The 25,064-nt window shown below is 47.1% G+C and overlaps 2 protein-coding genes across 2 annotated transcripts in view; both read left to right on the forward strand.

Moving 5' to 3' along the window:
- Positions 1-18,565, forward strand: part of TNFRSF8 (TNF receptor superfamily member 8) — a 31,376-nt gene extending 12,811 nt beyond the window's left edge. Inside the window, exons 2-10 of the mRNA XM_081923706.1 lie at positions 1,261-1,342; positions 4,126-4,254; positions 5,649-5,804; positions 6,589-6,682; positions 9,084-9,298; positions 10,952-11,119; positions 14,076-14,101; positions 16,162-16,372; positions 17,826-18,565. Coding sequence (XP_081779832.1) covers positions 1,261-1,342; positions 4,126-4,254; positions 5,649-5,804; positions 6,589-6,682; positions 9,084-9,298; positions 10,952-11,119; positions 14,076-14,101; positions 16,162-16,372; positions 17,826-18,073 — 1,329 coding nt within the window. The 3' untranslated portion in view covers positions 18,074-18,565. The remainder of the gene's footprint in view (positions 1-1,260; positions 1,343-4,125; positions 4,255-5,648; positions 5,805-6,588; positions 6,683-9,083; positions 9,299-10,951; positions 11,120-14,075; positions 14,102-16,161; positions 16,373-17,825) is intronic.
- A 2,214-nt stretch (positions 18,566-20,779) lies between these two features.
- Positions 20,780-23,587, forward strand: RNF186 (ring finger protein 186). Its single transcript, XM_081923800.1, has one exon. It carries the CDS (start codon positions 21,483-21,485, stop codon positions 22,518-22,520), a length of 1,038 nt encoding a protein of 345 aa, XP_081779926.1. The 5' UTR covers positions 20,780-21,482; the 3' UTR covers positions 22,521-23,587.
- Positions 23,588-25,064: the final 1,477 nt, after the last annotated feature.

Below are 25,064 nucleotides of genomic sequence, written 5' to 3' on the forward strand. Positions count from 1 at the left end.
CAATTGTGTCATAATTTTACAATCTCTGCCAAACTGACCTCAATTTTTTTTTTTTGAGGGATTGAAATGTCACGTCTGTTGCTACCAACCCCTTTCATTTCTTGATAGTATGTCTTGTTTCGACTCAAGTCTCAACTTTTCCAGTCATCCAGAAAAATCAAACTCAGCGTCTTTAATTCCGAGGCGAATCTAGAGAAACGGCCTACCTTTTCTCTTACGGGTGAGCCAGAATCGGGGCTCTCTGAGGGCCAAAGAAGGAGACGAGACGTCTCAGAAATAAATGCTTCGCGGAATGTTATGGTTTGATGAATTGGCGAGCAGGATTTGAATTATGAGCAACAGAAAGAATGAGAGACTATTGTGTTGTTATGATGTAAAATGAGGGGAGAAGACGAGATGCAGCAAAGAGGCGATAAGAAAAGCATCCTAGAAAATGGGGTGGGAAGTCAATAATATATAAGGATTTTTTAAAAACATGTATTGGAATTGTATGTGGAATTTCTTGAAGTTTAATAAAATAATTTTGGACTAAAAAAGAAATATATGCTTCACGGTGGCTGAAATCCTACGCTTGCTTCCCCGAGAGTAAAAGCTGCTGCACACTGCACGAGTTTGTGACTAAGGCTTTGTACGCCTTTCTGTTTACGCCGGTTCCAGAATGTTCCTTTCGTTCCCTGCAAGGAAAGTTTGCAGCGTCTGAGGCTTTTTAGTTTAGAGAAAAGGCGAGTGACATGATAGAGTGGGGAACCTTTGGCTCGCAAGATGTTGCTGAACTGCAAATCCCATCAGCACTAGCAAACAGAGCTGGTGGTCAGGAATGAGCACTGAGGGGAACAGGATGCTGGACTAGAGGGGTCACTGCCTGGCCTGATCCAGCAACCAGGCTTTTCTTAGGGGCTAATGAATTTGTCTAACCCTTTCTAAAGCACGTGGGTTTTGCCAGATCTTGTGGCAGGGAGTTCCATCAGCTGTTTTGGCCCCCCACCATTCTTTTTAAGGCCTCAAATGGAATCAAAATAGAAACCACAACAAAACCACCAGTCATCTCCCCCTCCTGAAACCGCGTCTGAAACTATTTCCCCTTTCTTTTGAGAAACAACACTCAAGTCCTGGTCATTATGTGGAGAGTTCCACCATATTTCAATGTCTTGTGCATTCTTTTGGATGTATTTAGAAGCACAGACTCTGCCCTTCTCAACACAGGAGAAACATGCAGCCCCTCATCTTTTAATTATGGCTTTTGTCTTTCTGCCTTTCTAGGGATTGGGTCATTTGCCTTGCTTGGGACTGGTCATCGGGTCCAACAAAGAACCCCTACGGTGCTGCTACCAGTGCCCCTCAGGTCAGTACCTCTGGAATCATAGAGTTTAAGGGGATCTGCAAAGGGCACATTCCAGTCTGGCAAAATCTATTGGGGCAGGAAGCAGGATCAATGAGAGGGTGTGGCCTGGATAGAAGAGGGTGTGGCCTGGTTAGAAGAGGGTGTGGCCTGCAGAGAGTTCTGAGGGCCAGGGAGAGAATCCTGGAGGGCCACGCATGTCTCTCTGGCCCGAGGTCCTTAACCCTTTGCTGACTGGCTTTCTACCCCCCTCCCAGCACCTGTTCCCAGGTGAGCTCATAACACTGTAAAAGTGCAACATAGGAAATGAGTTTAAATATCATTATTCCTCCTTATTTATTCTCTCAGATTTATTTCATGAAACTTGAATACCGCTTGGCTGTAGAGAACCTTAAGGTGGTTGACAAGAAGAACAAAGCAGTAAGATGATTAGCAGACGCAATTAGATCGCTGGGAGGGCGGAATTAAAACCAGCAACAAATTAAAAACACGCGTTCTAAACATCTGGGCACGCTCGTCTGAACAAGGATGTTTTTAGCAGGTGCCGAGAAAAGCACAGCGAAGACGGCTGCCTGATGTCATGTGGCAGGGAGTTCCAAAGTGCTGCTTCTGCCACACTAAAAGATGCAGTTCTTGCAAATGTGGAAGGAACTGCTATGCAGCAGTTGTAACAGGGCCAGATCCGCGGGTCGAAGTGGTCGGGTGTGCAGATGTGGGCAAGGAGATTTTGCTGTGCTTTAGTTATTGAACTGGCAGAAACCGATGTGAGCAGTCTTAGTTGTGGTTTCTTCATAAAAACCAGAGAGATGTGGTCTGTCACGCCAGAAGGGGGAGCTTCCCTCCCTCCGGAAATATGGTGCTTTTGGGGGGCTGTCTGAGGTGAGCTGGGTGACTCACCAAAGTTTGCAAACTCTGCAGCCAAGCCCCAAAACTCCCCTCGAGGAACTTAAGAGAACTCTGTGGGTGGGGGGTGTTTTTACTGTCTTTCTAGAGGAAATTTCTGACATTTTCTCCTTCTGACGGTTCTTTTTTATGTTGGGTTTGAACGGCGCGGCGTCAGGGGCTGGCGTTAAATAGAAGGGTGTTCCCCTTCCAGTCCTGGGTGCTGAAATAGAGATGTATAATCCGGTCAGGACCCCTTTTAAGGCTTTGTTTTTCCTGTAGTTGGTCAGTTTCAGCCTGGGTATGCCACTGCAAGCAGCAGGTACAGGCTTTGCAGGACCTAACACTCCCCCTATAAGGTGGGGAAGGAGATTCCTGAGTCGTGTTGGTGGAGGGAGGGAATAATAATAATAGCAATAATTTATTATTTATACCCCGCCCATCTGGCTGAGTTTCCCCAGCCACTCTGGGCGGCTTCCAATCGAGTGTTAAAAACAATACAGCATTAAATATTAAAAACTTCCCTAATCAGGGCTGCCTTCAGATGTCTTTTAAAGATAGGATAGAGGCTTATTTCCTTCACATCTGAAGGGAGGGCGTTCCACAGGGCAGGCGCCACTACCAAGAAGGCCCTCTGCCTGGTTCCCTGTAACCTCACTTCTCGTAATGAGGGAACCGCCAGAAGGCCCTCGGCGGTGGACCTCAGTGTCCAGGCTGGATGATGGGGGTGGAGACGCTCCTTCAGGTATACAGGACCAAGGCCATTTAGGGCTTTAAAGGTCAGCAACAACACTTTGAATTTTGCTCGGAAACGTACTGGGAGCCAATGCAGATCTCTCAGGACCGGTGTTATGTGGTCCCGGCAGCCACTCCCAGTCACCAGTCTAGCTGCCGCGTTCTGGATTAATTGCAGTTTCCGGGTCACCTTCAAAGGTAGCCCCATGTAGAACGCATTGCAGTAGTCCAGGTGGGAGATAACTAGAGCATGTCCCACTCTGGCGAGACAGTCTGCAGGCAGGTAGGGTCTCAGCCTGCGGACCAGATGGAGCTGGTAGACAGCCGCCCTGGACACAGAATTAACCTGCGCCTCCCTGGACAGCTGTGAGTCCAGTTACCCCATTCAGGACCAGGGAGTCTCCCACACCCGCCCGCCCCTGTCCCCCCAAAACAGTACTTCTGTCTTGTCAGGATTCAACCTCAATTTGTTGGCCGCCATCCATCTTCCAACCGCCTCCAGGCACTCACACAGGACCTTCACTGCCTTCACTGGTTCTGATTTAAAAGAGAGGTAGAGCTGGGTGTCATCAACTCTTAAAGGAGCCTCCCACCCATGGATTAATAAAGTTCAGGATCCTGCATCTCTCAGGAACTACAATTTTGAAACTTGCTGCATGGGAAGCAAACTTTTAATTAAAAACCTCTCCTTTTACAGTGGCACCTCGGGTTACAAACACCTCGAGTCACAAAGACTTCGGGTTACAGACTCCACTAACCCGGAAGTAGTACCTCGGGTTAAGAACTTTACCTCAGGATGAGAACAGAAATCGCGCGCCGGCAGAGGGAGGCCCCATTAGCTAAAGTGGTACCTCAGGTTAAGAACGGTTTAAGGTTAAGAACGGACCTCCGGAACGAATTAAGTTCGTAACCCGAGGTACCACTGTATTCTGATCAAAAATATGTGGCAGCAGAGATGTGTTTACCAGGGGCTTTAACAGGCAGCTGGCCTGTCTTACCGCAACATCATCCTCACGAGACAATAAACCAAATTTTAAATGGGCAGAAAAGCCACGCTTGGCAAAAACTAAAGAGTCCTACCCAACCCTATAATCTTACGACGGTGGGATCTGCAAGGCCCTGGGACTGGGTTATGAGCGGCCTCCTCTCCATTTTAATTTTATTTTTAGGATACACCCAGACTGTGACTTGCCCTGCGAATCTCACGGACTGCAAAAAGAACCTGTGCCGAGCCGACCACTACCTGAACGACGCACACGTCACGCCCCGTTGCGAGGCTTGTAAACAGTGCCTGCCAGGTATTTGCCCCCGGGCACCCGGTGCCCTTTGCAGCACACTGCCTTTTCGACTGGCGCCTGGGCTCGCCTCCTCCTGCACCAGCCCAGTTCCTCAAGTGTCAGAGTCCGTGGTAAAGACTTCAGCATGTTGTAAGAAAAATACTGCTCCCTTTCCCTTATGGGGTACCTAAGAGCCCCATAAGACGCGGGTGGTGCTGTGAGTTAAACCAGAAGGTTGGCGGTTTGAATCCCCGCGACGGGGTGAGCTCCCGTTGCTCGGTCCCAGCTCCTGCCAACCTAGCACTTCGAAAGCACGTCAAGTGCAAGTAGATAAATAGGTACCGCTCCGGCGGGAAGGTAAACAGCATTTCCGTGTGCTGCTCTGGTTCGTCAGAAGCGGCTTAGTCATGCTGGCCACGTGACCCGGAAGTACCGTAGTACGCCGGTTCCCTCGGCCAATAAAGCGAGATGAGCGCCGCAACCCCAGAGTTGTCCACAACTGAACCTAATGGTCGGGGTCCCTTTACCTTTACTTTTAAGAGCCCGTATAGAGTCCTTAAGCTAGTAAGCCAGATCTTTATTCAACTGTTGCAACAGGGTGCTGCCCCCCCACGGGGGGGGGGCCCCGATCCCTGCGTATAAGCTGTAGACTGTAGTGACTGTAGAGTTGTAATGACTGTAGAGTTGGAAGGGACCCTAAGGACCATCTAGTCGAACCCCTCTGGAATGCAGGAATCTCAGCTAAACTATCTCTGACAGATGGCCTTCTTGTTGTTGTTGTTTAGTCGTTTAGTCGTGTCCGACTCTTCGTGACCCCCTGGACCAGAGCATGCCAGGCACTCCTGTCTTCCACTGCCTCCCGCAGTTTGGTTAAACTCATGCTGGTAGCTTCAAGAACGCTGTCCAACCATCTCGTTCTCTGTCGTCCCCTTCTCTGTGTGCCCTCCATCTTTCCCAACATCAGGGGCTTTTCCAGGGAGTCTTCTCTTCTCATGAGGTGGCCAAAGTCTTGGAGCCTCAGCTTCAGGATCTGTCCTTCCAGTGAGCACTCAGGGCTGATTTCCTTCAGAATGGATAGGTCTGATCTTCATGCAGTCCATGGGACTCTCAAGAGTCTCCTCCAGCACCATCTAATCTCTGTTTAAAAACCTCCAAGGAAGGAGAGTCCACAACCTCCAGAGAGGGACCGTTCCACGGTCAAACAGCTCTTACCGTCAGATAGGTTGTTGTTTTTTTCTGATGCCTAGAAAGTTTTTCCTGAGGTTAGACCACCCTGATCTAGAATCTGGGTCTAAATCCCCATTTGGCCACAAAGCTCGCTGGGCAGGTCTCGTTCAGTCGCTACCTCTCAGCCTAACCTACCTTGCAGGGGCGTTGTGGACTAAAACAGCATCTGTTTGGGTCCTCTCCAACAGACCGCCACCTAGTAGAAAAACGTCCTTGCACCAACCATACCAACCGAGAGTGCCAATGCCAGTCTGGATGGTACTGTAAGGAGCCGTCGACGGGCACCTGTATTACCTGCGTCCCGCTGACCACTTGCAAGCCGGGCTCTGGGGTCAAGACCAAAGGTAGGTACTGTTGAGAATGTATTGTACTGTTGACAGTGTATTAACTGATGGTCTGTGTGTGTGGTTTGGGAGCTGCACAGTCAGGGGAAAAACAATGCTGTCCAGGGTTGTAAAGACGGTGGAGAGAATAATTGGGTGCACTCTTCCCACCTTGGATCAAATCTACGTTTTCAGGTGTCATAAGAACCAGGTGTCATAAGATAGTGCTGGATAGTGCACACCCCAGAAATGATCTCTTTCAGCTTCTGCCTTCTGGAAGAAGGTATAGGTTTATAAAGACCAGGACTAGCCACCTGAGAAACAGTTTTTATCCAAATGCGATTTTGGTTTTAAACGCAGTATAAGGTAGTCTCTGTGGGAGTATTTGATTAGGGGGTACCAGAGCTTTTAGGGGGTTAACCAGGCTGGGATAGCTGGGATAGCAGGTTTGTTGGTTTTTGAATGTCTGATGTAGATTTTTTTCAATTTCGTTGTTCTGTATGAGACAATAAAGATTATCATATTGTAAAGAAATTGAGACCCTGTCAGGATTTTGCTTCGGGGGAAAACGTGTTCTGCCATTGGGTGGCAGGGGAGATCCTGCCACCTATTTATCTACTTGCACTTTGACGTGCTTTCGAACTGCTAGGTGGGTAGGAGCAGGGACCGAGCAACAGGAGCTCACCCCGTTGCAGGGATTCGAACCGCTGACCTTCTGATCGGCAAGTCCTAGGCTCTGTGGTTTAACCCACAGCGCCACCCGCGTCCCTAAATTACAGTAGTCTTTTATCATTATTTTCATCAGGCACCCCTGACACAGATACCATCTGTGAAGAATGCCCTTCGGGTACGTTCTCTGATGAAGATTCCAGCACCCAAATCTGCAAGCCTCGCACCAAGTGAGTGATAACTTCCTCTGCAATACTGTATCTAGTGTGTATTTATAGAGCAGGCACCCGCAAACGTGGCCCTCCAGCTGTTTTGGGACTACAACTCCCATCATCCCTAGCTAACAGTGGTCAGGGATGATGGGAGTTGTAGTCCCAAAACAGCTGGAAGGCCGAATTTGGCGGTGCCTGTTATAGAGGGTCCTATCCTGCGGATAAAAACTAAAACCCAGTGGACTACCTTACAGGGTCATTTGTAACACTTCCCTTGTTGTATTGGGTTTTTTCCCCTCTTTTTTTTTTTACAATAATATTTATTGCATTTCATACAAATATAACACATACTGTAAAACAAATGAAACAAAAATAAAAAGAGAAATAGAACAAATAAAAGGAGTAACAACAAAAGATATAACAACAAACACATAAGCAATACAAATTAGTTAATTAACTAAACTTCCAACCTCATAAACGTATTGCTTGACTTCCTCTATTCCCTCCCATCTGAATTTCCTTGTAACTGAATGTAGCAGTTTTCCAATATCATTATTCAAAAACAATATTCCAATTATAGTCCAATTTCTTAGCTTTTCTTAACATTCTAAGTCTCATTTATTTAATTAAATCCTAATTTAATCCTAGGCCTATTTAGTACTTTCAGGTAACTTCTGATTTTTAATGTTACAATATTTGTTCAAATAGTCTTTAAATTTCTTCCAATCTTCTTTCTGGTCGTGGATTCTTCCAGTGAGGTCAGCTATTTCTATAAAGTCCATCATCTTCATCTGCCATTCTTCCACAGTTGGTAATTCTTGTGTTTTCCACTTCTTAGCTATTAAAATTTGAGCAGCAGTTGTGGTATACAAAAATACCTTTACATCTTTCTTGGGCAATTCAAGACCTAATATTCCTTTTTTTAATAATAATTTTTTATCAATTTTAACATATAAATTATAATACATACCACAAAACTTCACCACTTATACAATTTTTTTTTTTTTGGACTTCCATCAGCACCTCTTTTTTAAAAAAATAATCATATTTATTGAAATTTCCAAAAAGTTCAAAACATGAAAGAAAAAAGAAAAAAGAAGCATTTACATTTAAGGCCTTACTTTCATTAACATCTTTCCAGGACTTCCCCACCCCTCCCCCTCTTGTATTCCATTTCCATTAGATTAGTTCCACAAGTTCTTACCCCAAATTTTAAACTTATTATAATTAGCCCAATATTCAATTTAATTCATCTTATATAACCACTTTCCCTTTACTGTATATTCCACCGTCTCTCAACTTAAATTTTTCCCCACACTAAGATCGACCCCGGTTCCCTTCCACGAATTCCCCATCAGCACCTCTGATGATCCACCATTAAATTCATATTGCCTTTAATTATCTTAACTAACCATCCTCCCCTTTATCCATTTTTGCAATAGTTCCAATAATTCACCTCACAAAACCTTTTGCAAACCTACAAACGTAGTCTGATCATCACAGTTACTTTTCAAATAGTCTGTAAATTTACACCAGTCTTCTGTGAATTTCTGGTCCCGCAGATTTCGAATCCTTCCTGTTAGTTTATCTAATTCTGCATAGTCCATGAATTTCATCCTCCATTCTTCTTTCGTGGGTAATTCTTCCTGCTTCCATTTTTGTGCCAATAATATTCTTGCTGCTGTCATTGCATATAAAAACCGTAGCTGTCAACCGTCCCTTATTTGGTGGGAAAGTCCCTTATCCCAGCGCCGTGTCCCGCAGCTGTCCCTTATTGATGATGTGCCTTAAATTTCCCGGGTTTCAAAGGAAGCAGCTCCTCTCCCTCCCTCCCTGCCAACCAGGGAGGAGGGAGGCTCCAACTGTGTTGCTTGGCTGCGTTGCTCACCCAATAAGGAGTCTAAGAACCACTGGGGGGTGGAGCTTGCATGCCTTCTGCCGATCATATCGGCCGCGTTGCCTGGGGACTCGCCTTTGCTCAGCGCTTCCCAGCGGAGAGGTGCCAGTGGTTTTCCTTGCTGCATCCCCTTTGCCGGGTTGCTGCGCTGTGGGAACCACCGCTTGAGGCTTCGTTTGGCTACTGGCTGGGCTTTCTGCCTTTGGCTCGGAGGGGCTCAGAAGTTGAACATACCTGTGCTTGGAAAATCCCTTATTTTGGCTGCTGATCCCCTTATTTTTGAGGCTGCTGGTCCCTTATTTTCAAATCTGTCAGCTATGATAAAAACAGCTTACATTCTTTCCCTGTTTATATCACTTCCTACCCAGTAAAAATGCTTCTGGTTTCTTTATAAATGTATATTTCAACATATTTTTCATCTCATTATATATCATTTCCCAGAAGTCCTTCACCTTGGGACAGGTCCACCACATGTGATAAAAGGGTTGTTTTTTTCTCTCCCTCCTTCTCACCCACCCCCAGCTGTGCCAAGTTAAACAAGGTCCCTCTGGGCAAAGGGGCAACAACACAGGACGAACGCTGCCTGGACCACTCGCCTGGGCAGTCAACGACACCGGTGGGCACAACTGCCATTCACCTGGACCCCTCGCTGGCCAGCGTCCTCAGCACAACGGTCAGCGAAGGCAGAGGCGGATTCAACTCCACCCACATCTTGCCTGTGAAGAAACCAAACAGAGGTTTGCAAATGGTGTTGGTTGGCAGGGAGGCACGGGGACAAATCAAGAGTTAGGCCTCATCTGCGCTGTACATTTAAAGCTGTATCGTACCTCTTTAAGCAGTCATTGCGCCCTCCCATCAGATGTCAAAGAAATAAACAACTACAGTGGTACCTCGGGTTACATACGCTTCAGGTTACAGACTCCGCCAACCCAGAAATAGTGCTTCAGGTTAAGAACTTTGCTTCAGGATGAGAACAGAAATTGTGCTCTGGCGGCGCAGCGTCAGCAGGAGGCCCCATTAGCTAAAGTGGTGCTTCAGGTTAAGAACAGTTTCAGGTTAAGAACAGACCTCTGGAACGAATTAAGTACTTAACCCAAGGTACCACTGTATTGGACTTTTAGAAGACATCTGAAGGCAGTCCTGTTTAGGGAAGCTTTTAATATTTGATGAATCATTGTATTTTAATATTCTGCTGGAAGCCACCCAGAGTGGCTGGGGGAAACCCAGCCAGATGGGCGGGGTATAAATAAATAATAATAATTATTATTATTCATGGCTTCCAAACAAATAATCCTGGGAAATCCTGTTTAAAGTGGTACAATGCAGCTTTAAAATTAAAGTGCCGATGGGGTCTGCGTCTTCAAAGCACTGTCCACTCTTTTCCAAAAGCAAACTGCAAAAACATCAGCTGCTTTTCTCTTTTCTGTGACTTTGTTTAGAACTGTGTTTTTGTGTTTCAAAAAGCTGAACTTTTGGACCGAGGAGATCCAGTCGCTGTGTCAAGAAAAGCACTGCTCAGTCACACTTCCCTATGAAGTACCAGGGCAAGTCACAGTGATTTCAAAGACACAATATTTAAAAACAGTTGACAAGAAAGATCAGTGTGATCTGATCTGATCTGATCCCCTGGCTCCCAGGGAAAACCCTAGCGCCTGCGTTCTGGACCAAGTAAAGTTTTCCTGACTGTCTCCCAGGGCAGCCCACAATGCATTACAGTAGTCTAGCCTTGAGGAGTCAAGGGGCTGGAACGGCCAACTGCCTCAACTAAAAATCCCTCAAATCTATATCTATAGAGTAATCAAAGAGAAGAACAACTACCAGACTTTTAGAAGACATCTGAAGGCAGCCCTCTTTAGGGAAGCTTTTAATGTTTAACAGATTACTGTATTTTAATACTTTGTTGGAGGCCACCCAGAGTGGCTGGGGAAGCCCAGCCAGATGGGTGGGGTATAAATAATAAATTATTATTATTATTATTATTATTAATAATATTATTGCAGAAATTAATTCCTTCTGCTGCGCTTTCCAAAATGAACAGATCACAAGACATTACTCAGTTCTACAGTGGTTGCTTCTTTAAACCACCTTCCACATACAGTGGTACCTCGGGTTACAGACGCTTCAGGTTAGACACTTCAGGTTATAGACTCTGCTAACCCAGAAATAGTGCTTCAGGTTAAGAACTTTGCTTCAGGATGAGAACAGAAATCACGCAGCAGCAGCGGGAGGCCCCATTAGCTAAAGTGGTGCTTCAGGTTAAGAACAGCTTCAGGTTAAGAACGGACCTCCGGAACGAATTAAGTTCTTAACCCGAGGTACCACTGTATATTTCTTCTTCACCCTTTCCTCTCATCCCTTGCCCATACCTCTGTTTGTCTTTGGCTTTTCAGGGGAGACTGATTTTGCCCTCTTGGTTGCTGTCCTCCTTTCCGTGTTGGTCCTGTTTGCCGGCTTGGTGATGTTCTGGCGGAGGAGGTTTTGCAAGGCGTGGATCGTCCCCCATGCAGCGAAGAGTGAGCTGACCTTCTTCCGTAGGAAATCTATGCTCAATCTTCAAGGTGCTGGTTGTTATAAGATATATATATATATATATATATATAATAACATATCAAATTGTTAGCAACCCAGAAGTGCAGTGGCAGGGTATTAAAAGGTAAAGGTAAAGGGACACCTGACCATTAGGTCCAGTCGTGGCCGACTCTGGGGTTGCGGCGCTCATCTCGCTTTATTGGCCAGGGGAGCCAGAGTACAGCTTCTGGGTCATGTGGCCAGCATGACAAAGCCGCTTCTGGCGAAACAGAGCAGCACACGGAAATGCTTCCCGCCAGAGCGGTACCTATTTATCTACTTGCACTTTGACGTGCTTTTGAACTGCTAGGTGGGCAGGAGCAGGGACCAAGCAACGGGAGCTTACCCCGTCGTGGGGATTCGAACCGCCGACCTTCTGATCGGCAAGCCCTAGGCTCTGTGGTTTAACCCACAGCGCCACCTGTGTCCCTTGACAGGGTATTACGTCATACCATATACAAACCAAACACCCAGTAAATAGGAAAGAAAGAACGACAAATCATTCCAATTTATAACTGAGATGTGATGAGCATCCAAGTCAGAAACGTAGGAAATATAATCCCACCAGATCTCAAAAAAGTGTTCTGGATCCTGGATCCTTCAAACACTACCCCGCTCCCCCAGAAACATGCCATTTACGTGTAATTTTTGCCGCAATGGCCAAACTCCATAAGTTCTTATACCACACAGCTAAAAGATTAAATACAATAAACTCTGCTTATAGAGATGGGAGACACAGAGGCATACCAACAAATGAACGTGTTTGCAGTGGGGGATGTCCTGAAGTAATAATAATAATAATAAATTTTATTTATATCCCGCCCTCCCCAGCCGAAGCCGGGCTCAGGGCGGCTAACAACACTAAAACAGTACAACATTATAAAACATTATAAAATGAATTAAAATCAAAATTGATGGCCTTATGCATTATATCTTGTGCTGCCCCTTATATAATGAAGCAAGAGAACAATTTTTAGCACCTATAACGACAAGGTCCCCTGGCCAGAACCCCTCTGACATGATTTTATATCTCCTCAGATAAGTATGTGACCTGGCGTGTAGCACTCTTTGCAGCTAGGAAAATTAGAGCTAATAATATAGCCAAGATAGCCACCAACTGTAAAGGAGATGAATTTATTTGACCCTACCTACATCAAGCTATATTCTATCTTTATCACCAAAATCCGAATATAATTGCACATTGTATTAATTAACTTTATTTTTTAATATATTAGTGGCCATGTGATAATTTCAGCCTATAAATTTTATTGTTTAATGCTTTAACCTGTATATTGAGGTACTTTTATAGCTCTGTTTAGAGTAGGTCATGTCTTAATAATATAAATGTTTCAAGTATTTTGTATCAATCCAGTATATTTTCTTTCAATTGTTGAGTGATTCTTTGGCTATGTGCAATAAAAGTGACCGACTGAGGCAGCCAAAAGCAGATTTATTGAGGTTTTCCATTGCTGGGCTTTTGAAATCCCAGGGGAAGCTAACGTCCATGTCAAAAGCTCTTTAGAGAGACAAGAGTTCGTGTTGCCTGCCCACAAATTCAGTAAACGACGGAAGAGCTCTGGCCGAGTTGGGCTCTTGTCATGACTTCATTTCAACAGTAGGTGGCACAGTTCCCTTTGTTTTGGGTACCAGGTTGCAGCTTATAATGTTTCAGGTTCTCCCTGTCCTGGGAACTCAGTGTAGCCCATCATGCATTGCTTTGCATGAATATCAGAGGAACATAGGACGCCATAGGTCCATCTACCTCAGTATTGCCTGCACGGGCTGGCAGCTGCTCTCCAGGATTTCTGGCAAGGATCATCGCTGGCCCTACCTGGGGGTGCTGAGTCCGGAGGCTCTGTTTAAGCTCAGAGCCGTCAACAAACGTTCTCTATGGGTTTTCCTAATCCAGATATTTTAATCTGTAGAGTTCGTAAAAATTATACTACTACTTGAAACGGTGTTTTTTTAAAAGAATAAATTAAAAGCAGATTAAATTACAGCAATAAATTAAAAACAGATTAAAGGACACATCAGCCTTCTACTTGTCTGGGTAAAGGTAAAGGAACCCTGAGCGTTAGGTTCAGTTGTGGCCGACTCTGGGGTTGCGGCGCTCATCTCGCTTTATTGGCCGAGGGAGCCGGCGTACAGCTTCCGGGTCGTGTGGCCAGCATGACTAAGCCGCTTCTGGCGAACCAGAGCAGCGCACGGAAGCGCCGTTTACCTTCCCTCCAGAGCGGTACCTATTTATCTAGTTGCACTTCGTGCTTTCGAACTGCTAGGTTGGCAGGAGCTGGGACCGAGCAACGGGAGCTCACTCCGTCATTGTGATTCGAACCACCGACCTTCTGATCAGCAAGTCCTAGGCTCTGTGGTTTAACCCACAGCGCCACCCACATCCGGGTAGGCTTGCCTAAATCGTAATGTTTTTGGCTGGTGCCAAAAAGAGTACAGTGATGGATCATACTTGATGTCACTAAAAACATCATCTGCTAAGAACGTTTTGTTTTGGTGAAAGCCTGTATCACGTAGAATGCTGGCAGGTGTTTTAATCTTCTTGCCACTGATTTTAATTAATTTTGAATAGTTGCTTTTACCTGCTTTTAACTGATAATTTCATGCTTTTATTCTATTTGTAAACCACTGGTGGGATTTGGCTTGTTTTTTTGTTTTGTTTTTTTTACAATCACGTACACATTTCATGAAATATAAATGCATATAATTTTTAGGAAATAAATAAAAAACAATCTCTCCTTCTTTAAAAAGATTTTGAAAGCCCGAGGCCATCAATTATCTTCTTTGGCAGAGACCTTTCCTAATTAAAGAATGACATGCTTTGTTTGTGCAGGGAGAGGGAAACCTTTTGGGATTGCCGTCTCCAGAAATTAATGCAGAAACATGAATGGCGGGAGATTTAATCCCTCCTCTCATTTTCTCTCTCTTTTGCAGCCTCTAACCCGGCGAAGATTTGCGAAGTAAGTATGATCCCTTGCCTTGCAATTCAGCATATCAAGGGGTTAAATAAAGCTTTCTGTTTCCAGCTGTTGCTATTTAAAAAACTGTTCAGGAACCGCTGGAACTAAGAAAAGAAGGGGAGGGCAAGAAGAAATACCGTAGAAAGAGGAATGGCAGGCGAAACTGATGGACTATGCAGAGATGGCAAAATTGTCAGAAAAGATCCGAAACCGGGAAGATCAAGTACCGTATTTTTTGCTCTATAAGACTCACTTTTTCCCTCCTAAAAAGTATGGGGAAATGTGTGTGCGTCTTATGGGGCGAATGCAGGCTGCGCAGCTATCCCAGAAGCCAGAACAGCAAGAGGGATGGCTGCTTTCGCTGCGCAGCGATCCCTCTTGTTGTTCCGGCTTCTGAGATTCAGAATATTTTTTTTCTTGTTTTCCCCCTCCAAAAACTAGGTGTGCCTTATGGTCTGGTGCATCTTATAGAGCTAAAAATACGGTATTTGAAAAGGACTGGGATAAATTCTTACTTTGTTTAAAAGATCACTGTAAAAAATTTAAGTCACTGGCAGGAATGTGAAGATACTTGTACAGTCATACCTCGGGTTACAGACGCTTCAGGTTGCGAGATTTCGGGTTGCGCACTGCCAGGGGCGCCGACTTATAAAAAATATTTGGGGGGGCGGGGGCCCATACCGACTTATAAAAAATATTGGGGGGGCCCAAGACCTCCAAACCGCTGCTGCTGGGGGAACGAAAGGGGCGAGCCCCGGGCTGCCCCGACCTTAAGTGAACCTGTGAGGGCCCGCCCTTTGCGGCAGCCAATTGGCTGCCGCCGTGGGTGGTGAATATTAATGAGCTAGGGGGAATCCCCGCTTCTTGGGGGCTGACGCCAGCCCCGCATTGTTGTTGATGGGTCGAGAGCCCGCAACCCCACCCCCTCTCTAGATCGGGAGTGGCTTTGTTTTAACTCATTACTGAATGTATTTTAAAAGGTAACTATCGTCAAACAAGGAAAATAAAAAATACCAACATAATTTTGTGATTTTACAAAGCATAATATAACTAATAATTTTCTTAAATTATTGGGGTGGCGGAGCCCCTCCAAATGAATTTTTGAGGGGGCTCGGGCCCCCTCAGGCCCCATGGAGTCGGCGCCTATGTGCACTGCGCTGAACCCAGAAGTACTGGAACAGGTTACTTACAGGTTTCAGCGCACACGCAGAAGCGCTAAATCGTGCTTTGCGCATGTGAAGAAGCACCAAATCGCAAGCCGTGCGTGCGCAGACGCGGCGCTGCGGGTTGCAGACGTGCTTCCTGCACGGATCACGTTCGCAACCCGAGTGTCCACTGCAATGTGAAATTTTACTACATTTTACTTGTGATTTATATTGCGTGGCGAGTTCCCGCCCCACCAGGTGGAAATAATGACACATGACACAATTATTAAGGTTAATGGGCTAAAAACGGCCACAACTTTACTGGTTACAGGTGACGAGCGGTACAGTGGTACCTCGGTTTAAGAACTTAATTCGTTCTGGAGGTCTGTTCTTAACTTGAAACTGTTCTTAACCTGAAGCACCACTTTAGCTAATGGGGCTTCCCGCTGTCACCACGTCGCCGGAGCACGATTTCTGTTCTAATCCTGAAGCAAAGTTCTTAACCTGAGGTAATATTTCTGAGTTAGCGGAGTCTGTAACCTGAAGCGTCTGTAACCTGAAGTGTCTGTAACCTGAGGTACCGCTGTAGATAAATAGGTACCGCTCCAGCGGGAAGGTAAACGGCGTTTCTGTGCACTGCTCTGGTTTGCCAGAAGCGGCTTAGTCATGCTGGCCACATGACCCAGAAGCTGTACGCCAGCTCCCTCAGCCAGTAAAACGAGATGAGCGCCGCAACCCCAGAGTCGGTCATGACTGGACCTAATGGTTAGGGGTCCCTTTACCTTTTTTGCAGCCTAAATCTTGACGGTGGGGAAAGCCAGAGACGGAGAACTGGGCAGTGAGAATAGATGGCTTGCCTTCCTGTGCAGGATAGACCCTTCACCCATTGATCTCCTGGTTTTCTATTTTTGTAAGGAGAGGATCGATGGGCCGGACTCTGAAGAGCATGGATCAGAAGAGGGGGACCAGCTGAATCCTGAATCCCTCGCAGAAGCCCCTGAAGGCGTCTCTGTCTTGGAAATGGAAAACACTCCTGTCCTTGATCCCGAAGGTGCTGAGCTGCTACAGGTGGACGGAGGGGCATTTGTGGAGCCTCCCCTGCACAACCACACGAGTAACCACATCGGTGAGTAACCACAACCGTTGAGTTTGGTGGCCCTCACTGTCTCCTGTTGGAGTGAGTGCTCCATTACGTGTTGTATAACACAGTGGTACCTTGGTTGTCGAACGGCTTGGAACCTGAACAAATCGGTTCCCGAACTCCACAAACCCGGAAGCGTTCTGGTTTGCAAATGTTTTTTTGGAAGCCGAACTGCCAACATGGCTTCCACAGCTTCCGGTTGAGTGCAGAAAGCTCCTGCAGCCAATCGGAAGCTGCACCTTGGTTTTCGAACGGTTCCGGGAGTCGACTCCCAGAATGGTTTAAGTTTGACAACCAACCTCGGTTGGTACCTCGGGTTACATACGCTTCGGGTTACATACACTTAAGGTTCCACACTCTGCTAACCCAGAAATAGTGCTTCAGGTTAAAAACTTTGCTTCAGGATAAGAACAGTAATCAGGCTCTAGCGGCGCGGCGGCAGCAGGAGGCCCCATTAGCTAAAGTGGTGCTTCAGGTTAAGAACAGTTTCAGGTTAAGAACGGACCTCCGGTACGAATTAAGTACTTAACCCGAGGTACCACTGTATTAAGGGACGTGGGTGGCGCTGTGGGTTAAACCACAGAGCCTAGGACTTGCCGATCAGAAGGTCGGCGGTTCGAATCCCCACGACGGGGTGAGCTCCTGTTGCTCGGTCCCTGCCCTTGCCAACTTAGCAGTTCAAAAGCACATCAAAGTGCAAGTAGATAAATAGGTACCGTTCCAGCGGGAAGGTAAACAGCGTTTCTGTGCGCTGTTCTGGTTCTCCAGAAGCGGCTTAGTCATGCTGGCCACATGACCCGGAAGCTGTACGCTGGCTCCTTCGGCCAATAAAGCGAGATGAGCGCCTCAACCCCAGAGTCGGCCACGACTGGACCTAATGGTCAGGGGCCCCTTTACCTTTACTTCACTTTACCACTGTATTGGCGAAATTGACATACAAACTGCGAGACAAGGACAACTGTGACTTTAAATAAGAACGGGAACTTTTTACAAACTACTTAAAAAAACAACAAAATGAACTGGACTTCTTGGCAGGTTTTGAATAAACATACACAAATTTATTGATTGTTTATAGACAGATAATTGATTTACAATTTTACAATATGCAGAAAATAACATGTGTTGAAAGAGAAAGGAGCTGAGGGAAGTCTTGGGGGTGAGGGAGGGTTTTTCTTGGGGAGGGGGGAAATGGGGGGTAATGAAGATGATATGTTTTGATAATTTGTTACGTTGAAATTCTTAATAAAAGCTATTAAAAAAAAAAGTTCGACAACCAAGGTACCACGGCATATCCATCTTTTGCAAAAAGAACATTTTTTAAAAAATGAAGTGAGGAACGTTTTGAGTCCCCAACTGTTTTCCCCACCTGAAGCTATGCTTTATGTGTGACTGAGGGAGGGGGAAGTAATACTGTTTCCTGCTTCTCTCCCCCACCTAGAAAAAATATACATCATGAGAGCTGACACGGTGATCGTGGGGTCCGTTTCGGAAGTGCCTTCCGGGAAGATGTGCCTCTCCAAGGAGGAAGATGGGCGCTCTGAGACCCAGGAGGACGTAGAGGGGAAGGAACTGGCCATGCGCTATCCGGAACAGGAAACGGAATTCCACCCAGGAAGTGACATCACAACTCCCGTGGAGGAAGAGTGGGAATTCCACAATTCCTGTGAAAAGACTTTGGCCATCTAACTGGAAAATGACGGGTGCGCGCTTATAATAATAAATAATAATTTTATTATTTATGCCCTACCCATCTGGCTGGGTTTCTGCCAGCCACTCTTACTGAACTGGCAAGCATGACTAGGGTGTTTATAGCATAGGAAGTGATCTACAGTCGTACCTTGGTTTCCGAACAGCTTGGTTCACGGACAACTCGGAACTCGAACGTTGCAAAGCCGGAAGTAGGTGTTCCGGGTTTGCGAACTTTGCCTCGGAAGCCGAACGTCCGGTGTGGCTTCCGCAGCTTCTGATTGGCTGCAGGACGCTCCTGCAGCCAATCAGAAGCCGCACCTTCATTTCCGAACATTTCAGAAGTCAAACGGACTTCCGGAACGAATTCTGTTCGAAAACCAATGTACAAATGCACAACGATTTGAGTCTTGGTCTCGCGTGGTCCTGTTGTGGGTGAATTTGCAGGCGAAATTGCTCCAGATTTGGAAACGGAAGATGAATTGATCACCCTTGCACCTGCCTTTTCTTTGTGGGAGTCCATTGACAATGATATTTTAGCTGAGATTCCTGCATTGCAGGGGGCTGGACTAGATTACTCCTTTCTATCTCTAAGACTCTATGATTCTTTGATACCTAAAGCCAGCCCTCCCTATCCTAGTGTCCCCTGGATGTTGTCAGAATCTGACCCCGATCAACCCCAGCCAGCAGGGCAAATGGTTAGGGATGATGATTGGGAGCCCCACAACATCTAGAGGGCCACAGGTTCTCCGTTCTATGATCCCTGCATTGAAGGATGGCAGAGTTATGATGGAGTTAGCTGGCGGCTGTAATGGCAAGTGCCGGTCTGCTTTGGGGGTGACATTGGCCTCCTGTTCCCAGCAACCCCAGTCAAGATGGCCGATGGTCAGGGGTGACGAGGGGAATTGCAGCCCCCAAAATCTAGAGGGCACCGGGTTGGAGAAGCTTTATTAGGCAGGGTTTCTTTCCTTGCCGCTGCAGGAATTCCCCGCGCAGATTCTCTGAGCCTAAAGTAGTTTGCAAAGAAACCCGAAGCTGTCTTCTACAGTGGTACTTCTGGTTATGTACTTAATTTGTTCCGGAGGTCTGTTCTTAACCTGAAACTGTTCTTAACCTGAAGCATCACTTTAGCTAATAGGGCCTCCCGCTGCTGCCGCGCAATTTCTGTTCTCATCCTGAGGTAAAGTTCTTAACCCGAGGTACTATTTCTGGGTTAGCGGAGTCTGTAACCTGAAGTGTATGTAACCTGAAGCATATGTAACCTGAGGTACCACTGTATTGGCATTTGAATACAATCCCCTCCACACCCTGTATCCCCCCCCCGTATCTTTGATTTTTGTTTTCCCAACCACCCCCAATTTAGAACGCCGCAAGGCCTTTTTTTTTTTTAATTGAAAACAAAACATGCCCACACAAAGGTGTTTCTGTGAAACTTTGGGTTATTTTTAGACATTGCCTTCAAGTCATTGGCAAGACTTGATGATTTCCTTAAAGCATCCCTAAACGCTGGAATGCGCAACTAAAATATGCAGATGTTTGGAATATCCAGAGGGAGCTGGTCATTTCAGGTCACATTTGGAGTCTGTGTGGAATTTTCAGCTCTGCTTGTTTGTGTCTGTGTGTGATGGGTCCCTCAAAACACACACGAGTCTCTGAAATTGCTTCTTATTTGCCTGGAGTTATTTTATTTTCCAGGTAGACCAGAAGCTTAACAGGAGTCAACAGTGTGATACAGCAACAACAAAAAGGTGATGAAATGCTAGGCTGCATCGACAGATGTTTAGTGTCTGGATACATTTAGGGAAAGGTCCGTATAGTTAAAGCTATGGTTTTCCCAGTAGTGATGTATGGAAGTGAGAGCTGGACCATAAAGAAGGCTGATCGCCAAAGAATTGATGCTTTTGAATTATGGTGCTGGATGAGACTCTTGAGAATCCCATGGACTGCAAGAAGATCAAACCTATCCATTCTTAAGTAAATCAGCCCTGAGTGCTCACTGGAAGGACAGATCCTGAAGCTGAGGCTCCAATACTTTGGCCACCTCACGAGAAGAGAAGACTCCCTGGAAAAGACCCTGATGTTGGGAAAGATGGAGGGCACAAGGAGAAGGGGAGGACAGAGGACGAGATGGTTGGACTGTGTTCTCGAAGCTACGAACATGAGTTTGAGCAAACTGCTGGAGGCAGTGGAAGACAGGAGTGCCTGGCGTTCTCTGGTCCATGGGGTCACGAAGAGTCGGACACGACTAAACAACAACTACATTTAGGGAAGTAAGAGGACCACTGTATTCTGCCTTTGTCAGACGACACCTGGAATACTGTGTCCAGTTGTAGGCGCCACAATTTAAGAAAAATATCGACAAGCTGGAATATGCGACCAAGAGGGTCAAGGGTCTGGAAACTAAGGCTTATGAAAAACAGTTGAGGGAGCTGGGTATGTTTAGCCTGGAGAAAGAAGAAGAGACTGAGAGGAGATATGATAGCCATCTTCACATATCTAAAGGGCCGTCACATGGAAGATGGAGCAAGCTTGTTTTCTGCTGCTCCTGAGGCTAGAACTTGAACCAATTGATTCATATGACAAGAGATTCCAACTAAACATTAGGAATACATTTCTGGCAGCACATGCTGTTTGACAGTGGAACAGCCTCCTTCAGAAGGTGGTGGGCTTTTCAACAGAGCTTGGATGCCCATCAGCCAGGGATTCTTTATCTGTAATCACTGCACTGCAGCTTAAAGTTGGACTAGGTAAAGGTAAAGGGTGGTTAAGTCCAGTCAAAGACGACTCTGAGGTTGCGGCGCTCATCTCACTTTCAAGCCGAGGGAGCCGGCGTTTGTCCACAGACAGCTTTCTGGGCCATGTGGCCAGCAGGACTAAACCGCTTTTGGTGCAACGGAACACCATGAGGGAAACCGGAGAGCATGGAAAGGCCATTTAGCTTCCCGCCACAGTGGTACCTATTTATCTGCTTGCACTGGCGTGCTTTCAAACTGCTAGGTTGGCAGGAGCTGGGACAGAGCAACGGGAGCTCACCCCATCACAGGGATTCGAACTGCCAACCTTCCGATCAGCAAGCCCAAGAGGCTCAGTGTTTTAGACCACAGCGCCACCCGCACCCCTAGAATATGCTTTCAACTCTGTGCTCTTGTGATTCTGAATGCTGGCTACACCTTCTCTGGGAAAAAAAACCCCTCAAGCGTCCTGCTTATGTTTTGGATCTCCGTTTAAAAAACAAACAAAAAACTTCTGCTCTTTAGGGCAAGAATTCCCCAGCTTATGTTATCGGGCATCATAAAACCCTGTGACCGTTGGAGTTACTGATTAACGCCTATCCCTGCCTTGTGTGTGTTTTTTTTTTAAAAAAAATGACAACCACCACGACGTCACTGCCTTTCCCGAAGCAAGCGGGATGTTCAGAGAGCAAACAAAGCCTTCGCTCTGTGTTGGCCGGACAAAGCGCCTTTATAAAAGGAGTTTCCAAATGCACACATGCAGTCTGAAGGGGGTTGCTGTCCTGTCGCCGCGGCCGCCATTGTCTCCTATGGAAGACTCCGGGGATCACTTACATACTGAGAGCGAAACTGTCTCTCCAGGCAGGGAGACAGGACAGCTGGGGATGGCAGAAGGCGACGCTGCGGAAATGGACGTGCCGGAGACATCCAAAGGCCCAATACACCAAGAGGATGCTTGTCCATTAGATGAGGCTGATCCTACAGAAGAGGGCAAGGGTTGCTGTTCCCCTGCCGCGGAAGGCCCCGATCCAGATGCTGCGCAGTTAGGCACTCCAGAACCGGTGCCCTCGGCACCCTTGGAGCCGCCCGCTTTGACGGAGACTTCTGTGCCGCCGGTGGCCGACCTGTGCCATCCGCGCCCCTCCAAAGTCTCGCTGGCCGAGATGGATTGCCTCATCTGCTTCAACCGGTATAGCGTCTGCCGCCTGCCCAAAGTCCTGGCCTGCCAGCACGTCTTCTGTGCCGTCTGTTTGAAGCTCATCCTGCGGAACGAAGACCACACCTGGGTCGTCAGCTGCCCGCTCTGCCGGAAGGCTACCGTCGTTTTCGGAGGCCTGATCTGCAGCCTTCACGACAAGGAGGACGTGGTGGGCCGGCTGGGCAGCCCCGGCCTGGACGCCGAGGTCCCCTGTCCGCCAGACCCTCCTGGCACCGGCCTGGCTGAGGGCAACCCCTCCTCTGAGAATGATGCCATCAGGGGACCAAGCCGGGCAGCGGCCAAGAGGCTGGTGCTGCTCCTGCTGCTGGTGGCTGTCCTTATCGTCCTGGTCCTCCCCTTCATGTATACGGGGATGTTGAAGTGGGTGCTTTGCTCTGTGGTGGTCCTGGGGCTCATCATGTCGGTGCTGCTTTGCTGCAACCCAAGCTGGAGCTGCCCAGATCTCTTGCGGTCTCCCTGGAGGTGGAAGGAGAGACAGGCGGCGCCAGTTGCTTGAGAAGACCGCCATGCTGTGGTTTCCTTATTCGCGGGTCGGGAGCATTGCGTGGGCCCCATCTACGGATCCCGTGCGTTTGGGGAATGTCGTAGCGGTTGAGGTTTCTCACTCGGGGACCTTGTCCCAGGGCATCTGCTGGGAGAAGGACCCACAGAGGCCTCCCTTCTTTGGATCATCGTACAGATCAGGCAAAGGCCCGTCCTGTCGCTGGACCAGAGGGTGAGGAGGGTGGAGAGTTTGCTAACACAACTCCTGATGCCTGCTCCCATTGAGGCACAGCCCCGCATGCCCCACAGCGGGAGCCTACAGAGAGACACAAACACAGCTCCCTATTGAGTTTTGGGTGGTTTCACCCAAAGACCGCCTGCCTCGCTGAATGATTTGTTGTTGCCAGAGAATGTCTGGCTCCGTTTCGCTGCAAGGCAACCAAGCTTCTGGCTTGAAGAAAGCGGGGTCGGACCTCTCCGTAGAGCGTGCTCAGTGGCTGTTAAGCATGTCAACTAAGTAGAACCTCCATGCGCACATGCGGTCTACCTGTGAACGCTGAAAGGCCGATAGCAAAGGCTGCTGCTTTCACGTTCTGCTTCTCCATGGGCATCTGACGGGCTGCTGTGACCACAGGATGCTGGACTAGATGGGTTTGGGGAGCATCTGTGGTCTTCTGGATATTGCTGGACCACAAATTCACACCACCCCCTGACCATTGGCCATGTTGACTGCAGATGATGGGAGACAGAGCCCAACAAAAGCTGGAGGGTCATGGGTTAGCCACCCCTGGCTTGGATGGGCTTCTCTGAGGATCCCCTTAATGCAGATTACCTGCTGTTTAATTCCCCTGATTGTCCCTGCAGTCGGGCGTTTGTTTTTAAAGAGTGTCTTTTCCAGCAAGATGAAATTGAGATTCCTCTAGCTTTCTATATGAGAGAGGTTGACTATAGCAGGGAGGGGGGACCGTAAAGCTCCAGCAGCCACCAAGCCCCAGTGGTCAGGGATGATGAAGGGAGCTGGAGTTCCCCATCCACTGAATAAGTAGCCAGAAAAATCTGAGTCCTCCTGGTATCATTTAATGCAAAAGGGCTTGTTCCTGTGTGCCTGTTATTTCTGCAAATATGCCGATGACCAAAAGATCTGTGATGGCAAATACAGCACAAACACAACTCGGGTATCTCTGCAAATAAGGGCAGTTGAAACACTCAGTATTATGAAAACGTACCTTGTTTTCATTTTTACAAAATAGTGTATATATTTAATAGGTTTTCATATGTATAAATAGACCATTTGTCTTGCGAGTTTGTCTCTCTGTCCTTTTGTTTCTTTCTCCCTGCTCCAAATCTGACAAAGTACCTGCCAGCACCAACAAAATATGCTGTTACTCCCCAGTAGAAACCAAACTGGCCCATTCTGTATGGAAGGAAAGCACTTTATCTGTGTTGATCTCTGGCTGTGACACAGACATTGTTGAAGGGAGAAGAGGCAGAGCATACAAGATTTGTTGGAACAGCTTATCACTGCTCTCATGCCTCTAACTGCGGCATGATCCTCAACCTAACCCACAATTGCTTAATTTCCACGCTGCAATGAACATTACCACCTGATTCTTGCAGGCTAAGCTTCTGTTAAAGGCGCAAGAGCACTACAGGGCAGCTTTTATTTCTGGTCAGTTGGCAACCTTACATCAAGGTTCAAAGGCACCTTTTCTCTGCTGAGTCCATTAGACTTAACAGCCTGATCTGGTGCACATAAATCAACTGTGTTCAGTGGTCCTCAACTGCCTACTGTTCAGGATTTGTAGCTAACTCTTTGTCACAGTTTCCAGAAACCTGATTGGCTGAGTCGTGGGAACTTCTGATTGGCCAGAGGGCCTTATATAAACTGCCCTGCCACGGAGTGAAGGCTCAGTAGCGTGAGGAGCTCCCTGCTTGCTTATCAGCGATGGGCAATGCATTTCCATTAGCTATCACAGCCACCTAATAATATCCCCAGCTTCCTCTACTTGCACCCTCCCCAAATATTGGACTACAACTCCCATCTGCCCCAGGGACAAAGACAGGCGTTGTCAGGCTCCTCCAGGTGAGCTGCTTATTCAACAGTCATCCTGATTTGCTTACACCAAAGCTTGTGTGGAGATTAGATTGCATTTGTTTCCCTTTGCTTGTGGGAAGGCTATCAGCCTTCCTATTGATCCTTCGCTCGTCCCACACTTTCCAATGCATTCTCGGTCACTTTCCTTACAGCAGACAGCTCATTTTATAAAAGATGGGTTTCTTGCGCCAGAATGACAGAGTACTTCAATCCACTTCAATTGCGCCGGCTGAAGTTTCCCTAGATGCACGTAAAATTGGAGGTGCCTGAAGCCCAACAGCATCTGAACACGTTCCCCACACCTGCCTTAGACTAACCTCTCATTCCACTTCCACAAGGCATGTGTTGTTTAATATTCTGTGTCCACACACACCCAACTTCCCAGTCGCTGCTTGGACACATTTCCTCCAGCAAATTTAGTTTCCCACAGGGGGCTGGACTAGATGAACCACTGGTCTGATT

This window comes from Podarcis melisellensis (genome assembly GCF_964234715.1).
Source record: "Podarcis melisellensis genome assembly, chromosome: 8".
Classification (NCBI taxonomy): Eukaryota; Metazoa; Chordata; class Lepidosauria; order Squamata; family Lacertidae; genus Podarcis; species Podarcis melisellensis.